The 15449-nt window shown below is 38.7% G+C and overlaps 1 protein-coding gene across 8 annotated transcripts in view; it reads right to left on the bottom strand.

Moving 5' to 3' along the window:
- The window catches only part of ANKS1A (ankyrin repeat and sterile alpha motif domain containing 1A), a 227921-nt gene that overhangs the window by 54194 nt on the left and 158278 nt on the right, over positions 1-15449 (bottom strand). For 4 of the 8 annotated variants that reach the window (XM_027876318.1, XM_027876317.1, XM_027876321.1 and 1 more), the window contains one exon: positions 5947-5997. The exons of the other annotated variants lie outside the window; for them this stretch is intronic. In XM_027876318.1, the coding sequence (XP_027732119.1) occupies positions 5947-5997 (51 nt within the window). The remainder of the gene's footprint in view (positions 1-5946; positions 5998-15449) is intronic. 8 annotated transcript variants of the gene reach the window in all.

Genomic DNA, 15449 nt, shown 5'->3' with positions numbered 1-15449 from the left:
GCTCCCCTGGCTCCTGCCCTGTTGCTCTGGCCTTGCTGTTTGGGCTTACTATGATGGTTTGCTGTGTTGGCCTCTGAATAAAGCTCTGGTGTTGGTGCCTCCCGATGGCTCGTCTCTGTGTGGTGATCCGGCTCAGAACCGAAGACCCAGGTGTGGGTAAGACTCTGGTAGTGTACTTCTTTTAAGAGAAGTAGGTACTGGCGCACGACTGGCAGAAGGTCGGCGTGCGGCCAGTATAATGAAGGCATTAAAGGAGAGTGATGAGTCAAAGATGATGCTGAGGGAATCCTTTCAATTTGGGGTTGGCTTTAATTGTTCAGGACATTTTCGTTATGTTGAGCATCAATCTGCCTCACTATACTCTCTCTCCATTTGTTCTAGATTCTATCCTTTTGAAACAAAAGCACAAGAGTTTACTGCCTTTTGAGGTCAACCCTCAAAATACTGAAGGTTGCTATTATGATGTCCCTAAAATCTTGGTTCCAGGTGAAATATGACAAATTCTTTCAACCAATCATCCTGTATTCTGGTTGCCATCCTGGCCATTCTCATCTCCTCCACTTTGTCAATGTCCCTACAAAATGGTGGCACCCAGAACTGAGCATAATATTGCAGATGTGCTCTGAGCAGTATAGGGTCTCCAGTATATGAAGCTTCTATGACTATAGCATAAAATGGTGTTTGCTTTTCTGGTTCCCACTGATCACACTAACTCATGCTGAACCCATAGTCCATTGGAACCTTGTTTTTTCCACATGAACGTCTTCCTAGCCCCATCTCCCATAACCTGTACTGGTTCAATTAACTTTTTGAACTCAAGTAGAACTTTTTTCCCTTCATTCTGCTGGTCTCACTCCTCCAAGCACCTGGGTTTTATTACAGTATTTTGGTCCTGGGATTAAACCACCCTAAGGGAAAGTAGGATTACTGAACAATCAACCTTTCCAAACAACATGGCCATGGCAGGGACCAAGTTTTCACCCAGACAGTTTAACTGATTTTAAATTTCACACTCAAATATATAATAGTTCAGAGTGGACAGGACCAAGGAGGTCCCTTACATAGTTCAAACCCCTCATTTTACAATGTAGGAAACTGAAGTCCAGGGAAAGTAAACACTTGATAATTTGTGAGAGAGTCAGGATTAGAAAGTAAAGCACTTACGAAGTGCTTAGTATGTGCCCTGTACTGTGGTATGTGCTAGGAATACAAAGAAAGGCAAAAAGAATCTCTCTACCCTCAAGGGGTTCACCGTATAAAGGAGGAGAAAACATGTAGACAATTATGTATAAACAAAATATATACAGGATAAAAAGCCAATCTCAGAGGAAGGGTATTAGCATTAAAAGACACCGAGAAAGCTTTCCTGCAAAATATGGGATTCTGGCTGACACTTGAAGGAACCTAGAAAAGCCAGAAGGTAGAGATGAGGAACAGTCTTCCAGAAATTGGGGGCAGCTAGTGAAAATGCATGGAATTAGGAAAGAATATTTTAAGGAATAGCAAGGAGGTCACTGTCACAGCATTATAGATTATGTGGAAGAGAATATAAAGTGTTAGAAAACTGGAAATGTAGGAAGGGGCCAGGTTATAAAGGCCAAAGAAAAAAAAATTTACACTTGATCCTGAAGGAAAGATTTGAGGCAGGGAGATCAACCAGCAGGCCACTACCATAGGCCAGGTATGAGGGGATGAGGCCCTTTACCAGGGCGGTGGCAGTGTCAGGAGAGAAAAAGCATCTAACTTCAGTCTAAAGTTCTTTTTCTCAGTGTCAAGTAATTATGCTGAAAGTGTTAAATGTAGCATTTAAATAAATACATGCACTGAACATTTAAAATTAATATGTAACAGATATATACATATAAAACACATACACACACTATAAACTGTGCTAAGAATTTAGCTCTTCTTTGCAATTATCTCTGGTTTTAGAGAATAGAATGAACAGGTATAAATAAAATCAGTTGGGCATTCCAAAATCTTATTTTAAAAACACTGTTTAAATTTCCTCCAGGATAAAATCTGTTTTAGAGTGATATTGAGACACTTACTGGCTCTATGACCCTAGGCAAATTCCTTAACCTAACTCTGACTTGGAGCCTTCATCTTTAGAATGGGAATAATGCCTATAGTCCTACTATGACCAAGGGCTACCAGGAGTTTTGAAAGATAATATAAACATTTTGCAAACCTTAAAGCTCGAGTTGTAGTTCAGTTCAGTCCAACTCTCTAGATAAATCAATCAATCATCATCCCCTCAAAAAAAGAAGGAAGAAAGAGTTTTTCTTAAAACATTCATTTCTAGAACCATTTTTTTTTTTTAAATTTCAAAGTCGGTCTGTGGATTTACTGATTTCAAAGTTCTTTCTGTGGATGCCAAGTGCCTGGCACTCACTATATTTAGTCTTTAGAAGACTGGTATTTAGTCTTAAAGAAGTCACCATCCAATTCTTAAATTCTGCTTGATGAAACCTCAAGTAGAAAAATTCCAAGTATGTGGGATTGATAGTTTAGCACAATATTGTATTCTACACTGCAAAAATGTTAATTTATAAGAAATCTTTAGGCAACAAACTCATTCTTTGATTTTTCAATTCAGCAGGAAAGGTAGGTTTCTTTGCCTGTAATAATAAGAAACTGGTCCCTTGATGTCATCCACAGAAGCTGAACCAGTACTTTCTGGATGCTGAAGCATTAGGTGCTGGAGTTCCACTTTTAAAATGAAGTTGAAAAGTAGAATAAAAAGCTTCCACACTCTCACATACCATGCTCAAGCTCTTAAATCGCAGTAACTGGCCAACACAAAGCCACTACCATCACCTTACTTTTCCTGGCTCCTTTCAGTTTGCAAAAGCTTAAAAACAAGCACTAGTATTCCAAAGAGTTCCCAAATGAACAGGATTCTATCTTAAAACAAATAAAACAAAACAAAAACCAGGTAAATCAAAACTCAGAATCCCTTTTGCTTAAAAGAAAAAAAAAATTATGCGTGGTGTCGGGGCAGGGTAGGAAATGTCAGGAGCTGAAGAGTGAACAATGGCCAACTTCCTGGATATTCTTGAGAAGTCAGCCTCAGACTTATCAGAGATTGTAAATTTCCACAGAGATTCCTGTCCTGGACATCAGACCCTGGGCAGGAACACAGATTCAACAGAACACTAAAGGAAGTGGAGTCCAAACTGTTATCTTGGCTTCCTTCCGGTATAGGTTTGGAGGGAATGGATATAAGCTAGAAGTCTAGCTCTTAGAAGCCAGCATGTGTAGGAAATGACCTATAGAGTATATAGCTGGGCCCCACAGGGACCAATAGCTAAATGCTCCGTATCAGTTTCACAATCCTGTACAATAAACTACACCTCTCCACCCCCAACCCCCGAATCTGAACCAGTTTTGCTTCTTACCAGCTGCTGTTTACAAAAAGGCCATTTGGCTGCGACCTTCAAAACATGGCTCAGGCTCAGGCCCAGGTAATTTAATTCCCTCAGCCCTTTCCTCACTTCCTTCGGCTTTAATATGGTCTCATTTTAACAACAGCTTGTGTTTTTGTTGGTCCCTGCTATAGTACTAGACCTTCTAGAAGGAGTCTAGAAGACTCCCAGGTTACAGATCAAGTACATTAACAATTCATTGACTTGGGTCAAATCTTTTCAAAAGTCTCCAGGTCAGTCTTCATTCATTTGCAGGCTGAAGAAAGTGAACACAGAACTTTCAGTAAACCCAGTCCTCTTCCCAGGTACTCAGAGATGGCTCAGGAGTCAATGATTTGACAGCAAAACCCAATGTCTGGCAGATAGCCAGGGCAAGGAAGTCAGAAGCAAATGATGGGGTGATGGAACCTAGACCCCTAAAGGAAAAGACCATGTCTTTGAAAGCAACCCAGTCCCTGCATACATTTCAGCAGCCCAGTCACTGGTGCCTCTGTACAAGACAACTGGCCTACCTCAGCCCACCTAGATCACCTAATTAGCCTATTTGATATGCTTTTCACAGTTGTACCCGGCCTGCCCCAGACTAGTTACTTAATTCCATCCAGATCCTTTCCTGGTCCTTTTTGTATATAAGTATCAGTCTCACCCCAATAAAGTTGCAGGCTCACTAGGAATCCTGCCCAATTCTATTGCCATTACAATAAACTGCTCCTTGGCTGGAAGATGATTTGAGTGCATGAATTCATTCCAGGTGGATGCCACCCTGTACCCTGACATTTCAGGGTTCCCAGTAACCCCAAACTGCATCACAACTGAGGCCCTGTCCCATTGTCATAAATATCTCTACCAAAGTTCTAATCCATTGTCTTATCATGGTGGCCCTGGATGTCAATGGAACCCGAGATGAAAAGAATTTAGAATTCTTTTGACCTAATGCAGGGGTAGGGAACCTGCAGCCTCAAGGCCATATGTGGCCCTCCAGGTCCTCAAGTGTAGCCCTTTGACTGAATCCAGACTTCACAGAATAAATACTCTTAATAATCCCCAAGGATTGCTAAAAGCCAAAGATCAACTAACTCTTCTAAGGTCAGGACCAAATAACAACATTTTTTGTCCAAAATGATCTACGAAACAGACTTTCTAGAAGTTCTGGGCAATCAAGGCTACCCTGATGTCATCTCAAACAGGAAGTCATCTTACTCCTAAACTAATTCCTCCTCCAAGCCTCCCTGTTTCAGTTGAGGACATCACTTTCTTTCACAGCCTCACAGTAATATATTAATATATGTACACACACACACCCACCCACACCCCCCACACACATTTGGGGGGGGAAGAGAGGCGCAAGGCAATTGGGGTTAAGTGACTTGCCCAGGGTCCCAAAGCTACTAAGGGTCAAGTGTCTGGTCTGAGACTGGATTTGAACTCAGGTCCTCTTGATTCCAGGGCCAGTGCTCTATCCACTGCGCCACCGAGCTGCCCCTCTCACAGTCATTCTTGACTCTTCATTGTCCCTTACCCACAATATCCAACCAGTAGTCAAGTCCTGCCAATTTTCATTCCACATCTCAGACATCCAACCCTTTCTCCTAAGGCCATAATCACCTCTTACCAGGACTATTTGAACAGTTTCCTAATTGGACTCCTACTTTCAACCCTACCCCTCTCCAATCTATCCTCCTCCATACATATGGCAAAATAATATTCCTGGCCATGTCATCTCCCTGTTCAAGAAACTTTAATGACTCCCATTGCCTCAATGATAAAATATTTCATGCATACCTACATGTTTTAGAATTCCTGATTTCCTTAAAGATTCAGTTCATGTACTACCCTTTAAATCTTTCTTGATCCTTTTAGATTTAGTGTTCTCTTTCTCTTCTTCATCAAATTTTATGTATATACTTCTATGTTAATATTTTACATCCCCCTAGTTAAATGTAAGCTCCTTAAGGCCAAATCTGGTTTTTTGCTTTGTTTTGTTCCTATATCTTCAGCATCTTACATATTGCCTTGCACACAGAGTATCATTAATAAATTCCTATTAGATTGGATTTCAAATGTTATTGGCAAGCTGGTTGTAGGTCTGACAGATTAGAGAGGATAAACACTATAAAAATCCTTTTGTTTTCCTTTACCTTACCCTCTCAACCCCAGAAAAGGAAATTACAGCAAGATGAAATAAGAAGGTTCAAAGTGTTTTACAAATGAAAAGCTATCATCTTTTGAGTATGTGGGTAGGGATGCAAAACTCAGGAATGTGCATTTTCTAGCCTGGGGCAGAGGACTCTATAATCTGGTTTAAGGCTTTTTAAGTTAGGAAGTTTCAACGTTTCTGAACTGCAGGCCCCACCATATACTCTGATTTCCAGTCCCCAAATACTTCCACATATTCTCAATGTAGATACACTACTTTTCACCAGACCACATCCTCCACTGAACTCTGTTCAAGGGCTGCAGAGTTTTGCCATACAGTCTGTTAAATAACAAACTTGTTTGTAGACTGCTTCAGGCTTACCTGATTTTTTCCTATGTGTATCTTCTGTTTCCACAGTTTCAATATAGGTCCCTAGGGGAATAATGTATATTTTACTTCTACTGTGTCCCTCAAAGTGCTTCTAGAATAGAATTGGGTATTGAGTAAATTCTTGTTAATGAGGAAGATAGTACTTTGAAACTCTAAAATACTATATAAATGTTAGTATTAAGATGTACAAATTATTACATAGAAATATAATTATTAAAGAAGTCATATAGTAACCAAATTCAAAAAGGATTTGCTCTACACACTTCTTTATTGGCTCTGCAATTTTCCCAAATAAAGGGAAGAAAGGAGGAAGGAAGGAAAGACTGAACTACTGCCTGGTTATCACTCTATCTATCTCCACAGCCTATCTTCCTACTTGGAAGCCTTTTCCATTTTCTCTCCCACTAAGTTTTTATGTTTCTTTGCTTTTTCAAAAAAAAAATTAATACATGTAGTACTTTCTTCACAGTGTTGTCATGGGGTAAGAAGATGATGACAAAAACATATGCTTAAGAAGGGTTCAGGGGGACAGCTAGGTGGCGCAGTGGATTGAGCATCAGCCCTGAAGTTGGGAGGACCTGAGTTCAAACCCAGTTTCAAACCAAACACCTGACACCAGCTGTGTGACCCTGGACAAGTCACTTAACCCCAATTGCCTTAAAAAAAAAAAAAAGAGAGAAGAGTTCAGAAAGGGGCCCTTCTTGTTTTTTAAATAAAGGGATCTTCCTTTTTCCTTTAATGTAAAGATAGTTCCTGGAATTACTTAGTTACCCCATTTTACTATAGCCTTCCATTCACAAACTATGGTTCTCACCTCTTTCTCTCTGAAAGCAATTTTCTACCAAGTAAAGCAGAAGAATTTCATGTATCTGGATGTGGCCCAAATGGCTGTTAAGACTCAGATCCTCCGGAGAAGGCCAGGGACAGATTCAGGCATTTTTCAGACACTAAGCCAAGGAGGCTGGTAAAGAACCCAGGGGAGGAAACAGTAACTGAGGAAACAGTGTGCTAGCAGTGAAGAAACAGCATTTGTAATTTGAGATCAACACTACACTACCCCTCCAGCTGGCAGGGCAAGTCTAACTACTATCTCCAGGGACTGCTGAATGAAACTCACTCCCTACATAGGCAACAAAATGCAAAAGGCACAGGCTAAAATTAATGTTAAAAATTCACAACCCATATTGAGCAAAAATTTAATAATAATAATATGATTTTAAAAGTCCCCAACCCAAGCTCTGAGGAATAAATGCAGCCTGAGGCCATATTGCCAGGACTGGATTAAGCCCCTGTGTCTGCACAGTGAACTGCTTGCAAATTCCAATGACAAAGTGTAGATTTTCTCTGTGAAAATAGCAAGGAAAGCACATGTGGGGGAAGGGGAAGACAGGGAAAACAAAAACAAAAACCTCCAGCAACTGACTTCTGGTTTGGAGCCATGGCATTTCCTTCAAGGACTAGTGTGAAGCTCCCCTCCCCACCAAATGTCACCAGACCAATTCTACTCCACCATGGCCTTTCATTGGGATCAAAGAAGTAGGAACTGTCAGAACTAAAAGGACTCTAAAAATCACTTAGTCCAAACCCCTGATTTTATATAAAACTAAGGTAAACATGACTGGATCAAGCTTTTGGCAAAACTGAGACTTAAGCTCTGGGTTTAATGCTCTTCCCACTGACCTGCATGACTAGCTGTACTTACATGTTATACATGTGGTTTTGATGGGGTAGAAAAGTGTGCTTGAGGCAGATGGAGCAAACTAGGAGACAAGATACAGGATGTGACCAACCAGAAAAGTGATCAGAGAAGACTATGCATTGAAGCCCCCACCATGGACTCCAGAGAGATTCTTTCCCTCCCTTTTCTGTTCTCTTTACTTTTCACCCCCAGACCACCTGACGTCCCAGGCATTTGGATCCAGGCTTGCTCTTCCCATTCTCGTCCCCTTCCCCCTATTCCATAAAATTGTATTTGAACCATACCTTTAACCTGGCTAACCACCTTTGTCTCCTACAGGAAGCAGGGGCCGCTCTTCTTCCTTAAGGGAACAGGGCTCTCTGCCTCCCACATAAAGCAGAGCCCACTGGGGCTCTGCCTCACAGAGAGCAGGCCCACTTGGGTACATCACACCAATGAATGCCTTTCTTTAACTAGGAGGCTGTCCCAGTGAATTCTTTCAGGACACTAGGACCCACACGTCTATTCCTCATCATTTCAGGTAGCACCCCAGCATTCTTAGGGTCCACCCTGAACTCATCACGAATGGCTACAGAGAAAGTCTAAGTGAACTCTTTCACACCTGAACCAGCTCTCCCAACTCTAACCTCAACACTTTCATGTGTGTCTGTTTACTCTAAACTACATTAAAATCCTGGAAGTGCAGGATCTACGGTTTGCAGCCTATTCCTTTGAAGCCTCACATGAAAAAGAGTGATTGACAACCACCACTCCCATTTCCCAATGTGACTTTTGGGAACAGGTTCTTTCCTCATACAGTTGAAAATAAACAAGGCTGTAGAAACAAAGTAAGCTACTCTTTCTACACACATTCAGACCTGCCCCCATCCCAAGAAATTATAGCATGTTAGCAAGAAAGTGGCAAAAGTATTTCACTAGGGGTTCTGAGTATCATAGTAGGGAAGGAGTGGACAAGAACCTAAGACAGAGATGATGAAGTTGAAAAATGTGAAAATGTGGAGCTTCAAAACAGTAGCTCAGAAGGTAGGGAATAAAAGGGGGGGGGGCGGGGAAAGGAAGGTACATGTACACGTAAGCACTGAGATGGAATAAGGGTAACACTACAACAAATATAAAACTAGTATTATTATTAGCAATAATAATATGTGTGTTCTCAAGTCTGATTTATTAAGGGGAATGCCTTTATGGGACCCAGAAGGTGGTAAGGATTCTTACCAGGAGATAGGCACTGTCAGATCTCCTTCAGAAACTCCCCATCTGATCAGGGAACAGGACAGGACTTAGGGAGTCAGTGCATGTGTAGTTCTTATCATGGGAAAAACAGAGCTACTGAAAAATTCACGTTTTGATGACTATTAATTTCCTAATTGAAAAAAGAAAAGCAAGTCATGGCACTATAGAAAAAATGCTGGATTTGAAGTGAAGAGCCCTGTATTCAAATCTTGGCTCTGCTACATACTAGCTTGGTGTCAGTTTTCTCATCTGTAAAATGAGGCAGTTAGTCCAAACCACCTTGTATTTAACTACTTCCAACTTCCCCTCTGATGCCCCCATAGGACTTCTGGGCTTTTGCAGCTATCCTGCAGCTTGACTTTTTTTAATGAGTTGTCTACCCAAATTATTCTGGGAATTTCTTGACAGCCAGGACTGCCTTTTTTCTTTCTGTACCTTCTCAGTGCCTAGCACAACATAAGCCCCTAAAATGTTTTTTTTTTCATTCATTCATTCACTCACTCATTTCTGATATTATCATGTAGCAAAGTAACTGGCTTGCATGCTATCAAATATCACTCAGATTAACTTGGTCCATTCAATTATTTATTGGGTGTCTAGATGCTAGGTACTCTTCCAGGGCACTAAAAATACAAAGACAAGTAAAAAGTGACCCTGCCCTCAAAAAACTTACATTCTATAAGGGGAAGCATAAGTATATACAAATTAAATGTGGGCCTTAAGCTGAACTTTGAAGGAAGCTAGGATTCCAAAAGTTGAATATGAGGAAAGAGTACATTACAGGTATGAGGCCAATTTGTGCAAAGGCATGGTTAGAATATTGCATGTGAAGAACACGAAGATCACAAATTTTATTTGGTTATTACCATTAACTATTACTACACTACATCCAAATATGCACAGTCTTTATAGTTGGCTGCTCATGGAGCATAAATGACAGGTTAGACAGTTTGTATACTAAATAACAGATTGTGCATTTGGATAAAAACAGCTGAAGGCCTTGCATTGTATAAAGCAAACAGGCAGAAGTCACTAGATCTCTAGAATCAATAAACTGGGCCAAAACTAGATTTGTACATTTTAGCAGCTTCCATAAGATTGGCACAGTTAAGAATGTATCTCAATTAAAGCCCAGGAGACCTGGACTCAAATCTCAGCTCTGTTAATCAATAGCTCTGTGACCTTCTGTGAGTCATAATTTCCTCCCCTGTATAACAAGGGGGTTGGAATAAATGGTCTCTGAGGTCCCTTCCATCTCTAAAATGCTTTAAGTCAGAAAAGAGCCACAGTTCAGGGCACAACCTTCTAACTGCAATACTGGAAAGCAAATTGGGAAATGCAGGTGAGATTCCTAACTGAAACAGGCAAGACAAAGCATAACCAGCTGCCCTGCCTTTGAATCTTCAGGCTGGATTTGCAGAACCTTCAGAACTGGAAAGGACTTACAGAGGTCACATCAATGACCTCCGAGACTATTCCTAATGCTAACCTATATTGCAAAAGAACCACCCATGAAAAGCTCTCATAATCAGCACTCCCCTGATTGTGACATTTAGTCACCGCAAACGCTGAAGGGAAAACTACAGAAGCTCCCTAGAATTAAGGATGCTGTGATAACCTCAACTGGGGTTTAAATGAACCTTGTACCAACTGCTTTTCTGCTCTGAATGTAAAGTAGGATGCAAGTGAAAATGGGAGGGGGCCAGCCACCTGTGAAGGGCATTACTAATGACACTACTTTGTATTTCAGAAAGGCCTTGTTTCTGAATAGATCTCTTGGCATTTCACAGTCAAATCATTGACCTTCTAGACATTCATGGAAGGTTAGAAGGGACAAAGAATAATTCAGGTATAAATATGTAGAAAAACTGATACCCACTGAAGCCCAGGATTTGGTACATCATATGGCAAGTGAGCTAAGGAAATGAGAAGGGAAATTAGGATAATGATTTCTAATTTCTGAAACAAGTCAGTAAATCTGGCTTGCGTGGGATACAGGTTGGGACTCAAAAGTTCCCCACCAGTGAAAACAACTAAAAAAAAAAAAAGGCCTTAATAAGAAGCAGTCAATAAAAAAACAAAGGTCAATATGATATTAGGGTCAAACAAAGAATAATGAAGCCTGAATTCCAGAACTCTGGGCATACAATCTAGACTGATAAATGATGTTGGGTGATAATACTCACCTCCTTCCCTCTTTTGTTGACATAAATTATTCTGTCATAAATACAAAATATTGGCATGTAAGGAAGAAATTTGCTATTCCATCTCTAAAAAATATCAGGGTCAGAATTCTGATAGTGGTACTAGGGGATGGTTATTGAGAACGTGAGGGAGGTACATTTAAAAAAAAAAAGGCAAAACAAAAAACTACTGGATTGGAGTTAGAGGAGCTTTATTTGAATCCCAGATGTCGCTGTGTGACACTGGGCAAATCACTTACACCCTCTTGACTCAGTTTCCTCAACTGTAAAATGAAGGGATCCAGACTAAATGACTCAAATTTTTTCCAAGCTTCAAATCTATAATTTCATTATTCTAGGAAATATAAAGTACCTTGTATATCCTTAACTTGCCCTTAATGATCTATTATTGATTTTTATAGAATCCTAGAATCTTATAGCTAGAAGAGAACATTTTGTCCAAAGTTCTCATATCGCATCTTTGGTACATAATTTTTGTTCTGGGGAGTTTTAAGGGGTTGTGAAGATCAAATAAAAATGCCTAGACAGTCATCATGTTGTTCATATGACCGAGAAGTTCCCAAATAAGGAAATGGAGGCCCAAGAAAGTAAAGAGAGACATTAAACTTTTAGAATGGCACTAGGACTACTAATACAAATATGAATTAATGATAGACTATGCCCTCAATGAGCTAACAACAGGGTAGGGAAGTAAAATGGAAAAAAGACTGAAATTGAAATCAGGAGACTTTATAGTACAGTATAAAAAGGACTGGAGTTAGGAGGAATAGTTTTGATTTCTGGTTTTGATTATTAGCTAATATGATGGGATGTCACTTCACTTCTCTGGGACATCTTTCTTCATCTGTAAAAAAGGGATGATAACATTCACAGTATCTACTTTATGAGGCTGTTGTAAGGAAAATATTTTGATAACTTTTAAAAGGGTTACATAAATGGAAGTTACTTTAACTGATTAAAATTATAATCTATTAAATGAGAGTGGGTTTGTGTATAAGAATAAGTAGTATTTTAGATTTAATAAAATGTTAGGCTAAATGATTTGAGTTAAAACATATATCCTTTCATTCTATTAACAACTGGTAAACTACAGACATGGAAAGTGACATGCATAATCAGTCACAGTCACTCTATTAGGCAGTTTTGCTTCATTTTAAGGAATGTACTTTGTAGAGGTTTTGTTAGCAATCAAAAAAACAAAAAAACCCCAAAATGTTGCATATAAACAAAATGTACTCTAAAAATTAAATACAGAAAATATAATACCAATTCACAGTTGTCTTCTTATTAATGCAAAAAGACAAAAATGAAAACAAACCAAAAAAAACCAACACCAAAACCCACATTTAATGCAATGATGGCAGATTTAGCAACGTTATGATCACATCTCAGAAATCCAATGATGATGGAATCTAACGTCATTCTAATTAATACAAGTTGGAGTAACTGCCTAAAACACATTAAGTGTAACAACAACAAACGATAATTGGTACATTATCTTCTCCCCAAGTAAGTAATATGATCCAGCATGCTGGGCCTAGCCTAGACCCATGAAATGTGTCAGTTACTAATTTCAGATCATTATCTGACTGTTCATTAGTGATATGCTGGCATGCTTACTTTCTCTGCCTCTATGAAACACAACTTCTGAGAAACTCAGATGGATCTTGCATCAGGGAGCTGAGTGCCAGCTGGCTCCCATTCTATTTACTTTCCAAGTTTGTTTTGAGGTTTGACTCCAGACAGAGTAACAAACATTCAGAGGGAAAGTAAATGAAATATACAACAAGCATATCAAAATAGAAAAAGCCAAACAGAGTTTTCAGTATGAATGAAAATAGAGTTTTCAAAGTTACCTTTGTGAGGGGTTTCTTCCAAGAGGCCTCAATCAGTCAGTCAGTCAATAAGCATTTATTAAACATCCAGTATGTGGTAGGCACTGTGCTAAGCACTGGGGATACAAAAAGAGGCAAAAGAGAGTCCTTGCCCTCAAGGAGTTTACAATCTAATGAAGGAGACAACAAGCAAATATGCATAACCAAGTTATATACTGGACAAATAGGAAATAATTAACAGAGGGAAGACATCAGAATTAAGAGGGGTTGGGAAAGGCTTCTGGTAGAAGATAAAATTTTAGTTGGGATTTGAAGGAAATCAGGGAAGCCAGTAGGCAGAGATGAGAGAAAGCATCCCAGGTATAGGGACAACCAGAGAAAACGCTCTGACTAGTGTCTTGTTTGAGGAACAGCAATGACGCCATTGTCACTGGATTGAAGAATATATGGTGGGGAGTAAAACTAATGAAAAGCATTGAATCTTGAATTTTGTATTTGACCTTGGAGGCAATAGGAAGTCATTGGGGTTTACTGAGATATAATTTCCACCTTGAGGACTATTTTGTTGCTCAAATAGAAATTGTGGTATATTGTTTCATCATTATTATTTTCTTTCACACAATTATTAATTATTTCTATGATTAGTTCTCTGACCACTCATTATTTAGGATTTCATTGTTGTCTACATTTGGTTCTGTGTCTTTTACTTGTGATGCCTGAACCATTTTTACTGTGTGGTCTATAAAGGATGTGTTTACTATTTCTGCCTTTTAAATATTTGTTTGAAATATTTCTGTGTCCTACTACATGGTCAATTTTTACAAAGACTTCCATGGTACTGAGAAATATGTATATTCTTTAGTAGTTGCATTCAGAAGATATTCTTTTAGCTCTAGCTTCCCTAGCAATTTATTCAATTCTCTATTTTCCCTTTTATTTCTCTTCCTGTTAGACTGATACAAAACTGAAGACATTAAAGTCTCCTGCAATTCCTATGTTTTCTTGTAACTCAGTTCTATTTCTTATAATTTAATTCATTGATTAGTTTTGCTAATTTTTTTCCTCTCCTTTTAAAAATATTATTTGCTATATGAGATGACTCTCTGGGAGGGATATAGACACTGGGAAGAATTTTGGTGATGTAAAAAAAAAAAAATTTTTTTTAAGTGAGAATGAGACTGATCATACTGCTCATTAGGCTGCCAACTCAGTCTCCACTGGGTAAAACAGTCTCTTTTCAGAGTACATACCATGTCCTAGTAACCTGAGAGAATCATCTCTGAATGGATGAACAAGGAGCAATTTACTCTTTCCTCCTTATAATCAGTCTCAGAATTTTGATCCTAAAGATGTGGAGATTTTATATTATGATCTTTGTCAACATTGAAATAGATATATTCATCACTGTAGTCCAGTCAACTGTTAGCAATTTAGCAGCTACCCAGGAAGAGAAGCTAGAAAAAGGTCTAAATCCAATTGAACCCGAAGGGGAAATTTAGCACTAAGGAACAGAATTAATCAAATTGGTGAGAACTCCAGGTTAATATACTAAATGAGGAAACTCAGAGGGAATCAGCAGGAAGATGACTAACACTTAAAAAAAAAAAGCTTCCAGAATTTTTCATTCTTTAACTGTGTAAATTCCAGTAATGCCATATATGTTATAAAACCTAATTTATCTGCCCTCTCAAGTAAGGGTGTTTAGAACACAGTTTTAAACACATGGATCCAGAAAAACTGTTTGGTTCAATATCTGAGTCCCAGCAATAAACCATTTAAAAGATCTGTTGAGATACACCGACCATACTTGAAAAGTAGCTGATACTGAAACAGCAATATTTAATCTTATTTGGCTCTCTCTTCTTTTTCAATCCAAGTTTTTAAACAAGATATGGGCAAAAAGGCCAACCAAATCTGCCTCAGCTTCCATAAATGTTCCTGATCCAAATACATAATTGAAACCAAGAAGAAATCAACAAACATTAGGCCATATTCCAAATGACTTTCATAACATCACACATTTCTATAGTGTTTTATTTTTTGTACAGAACTTATATTCATATTGTAGATGAATAAACAGCCTCAGGGATGGGGAATTAATTTATTGTGTTCATACTGATAGTGGGGCAGAGGAGCCAGAATCTGAATCATGCTCTTCTAAGTTCAATGCTCTTTAGACTACACAGACTCTTTTTTCTCCACTGACAACATTCTATGCAAATATAAAATGCTGAATGTCTTTGTTTAGGGGTAGGAAGGGTTTATAGTAAATAGAGCTAATTTAAAATAAAATTTGGTAGTTAAAGATCAAATCTGAACTTCTTTCTCTTATTATGTACTGACCAAAAATGCTATGGTTTTGTAAATAAATAATTTTAAGCAAAAAAAGAGAAGTATATTTTTAACATTGGTGAAAGAGCCATAGCTACATTAATAGTAAGAATTTTCTGAAAAGGCTAACTACATATATGACACTCATTTGGGATAATCATGTTATTTTGTGTCTCCTACAATCTTCTGAGT

The sequence above is a fragment of the Vombatus ursinus genome, unplaced genomic scaffold, assembly GCF_900497805.2.
Source record: "Vombatus ursinus unplaced genomic scaffold, bare-nosed wombat genome assembly UNPS02014811.1, whole genome shotgun sequence".
NCBI classification, from domain to species: domain Eukaryota; kingdom Metazoa; phylum Chordata; class Mammalia; order Diprotodontia; family Vombatidae; genus Vombatus; species Vombatus ursinus.
This window is presented reverse-complemented; position numbering and strand designations above follow the sequence as displayed.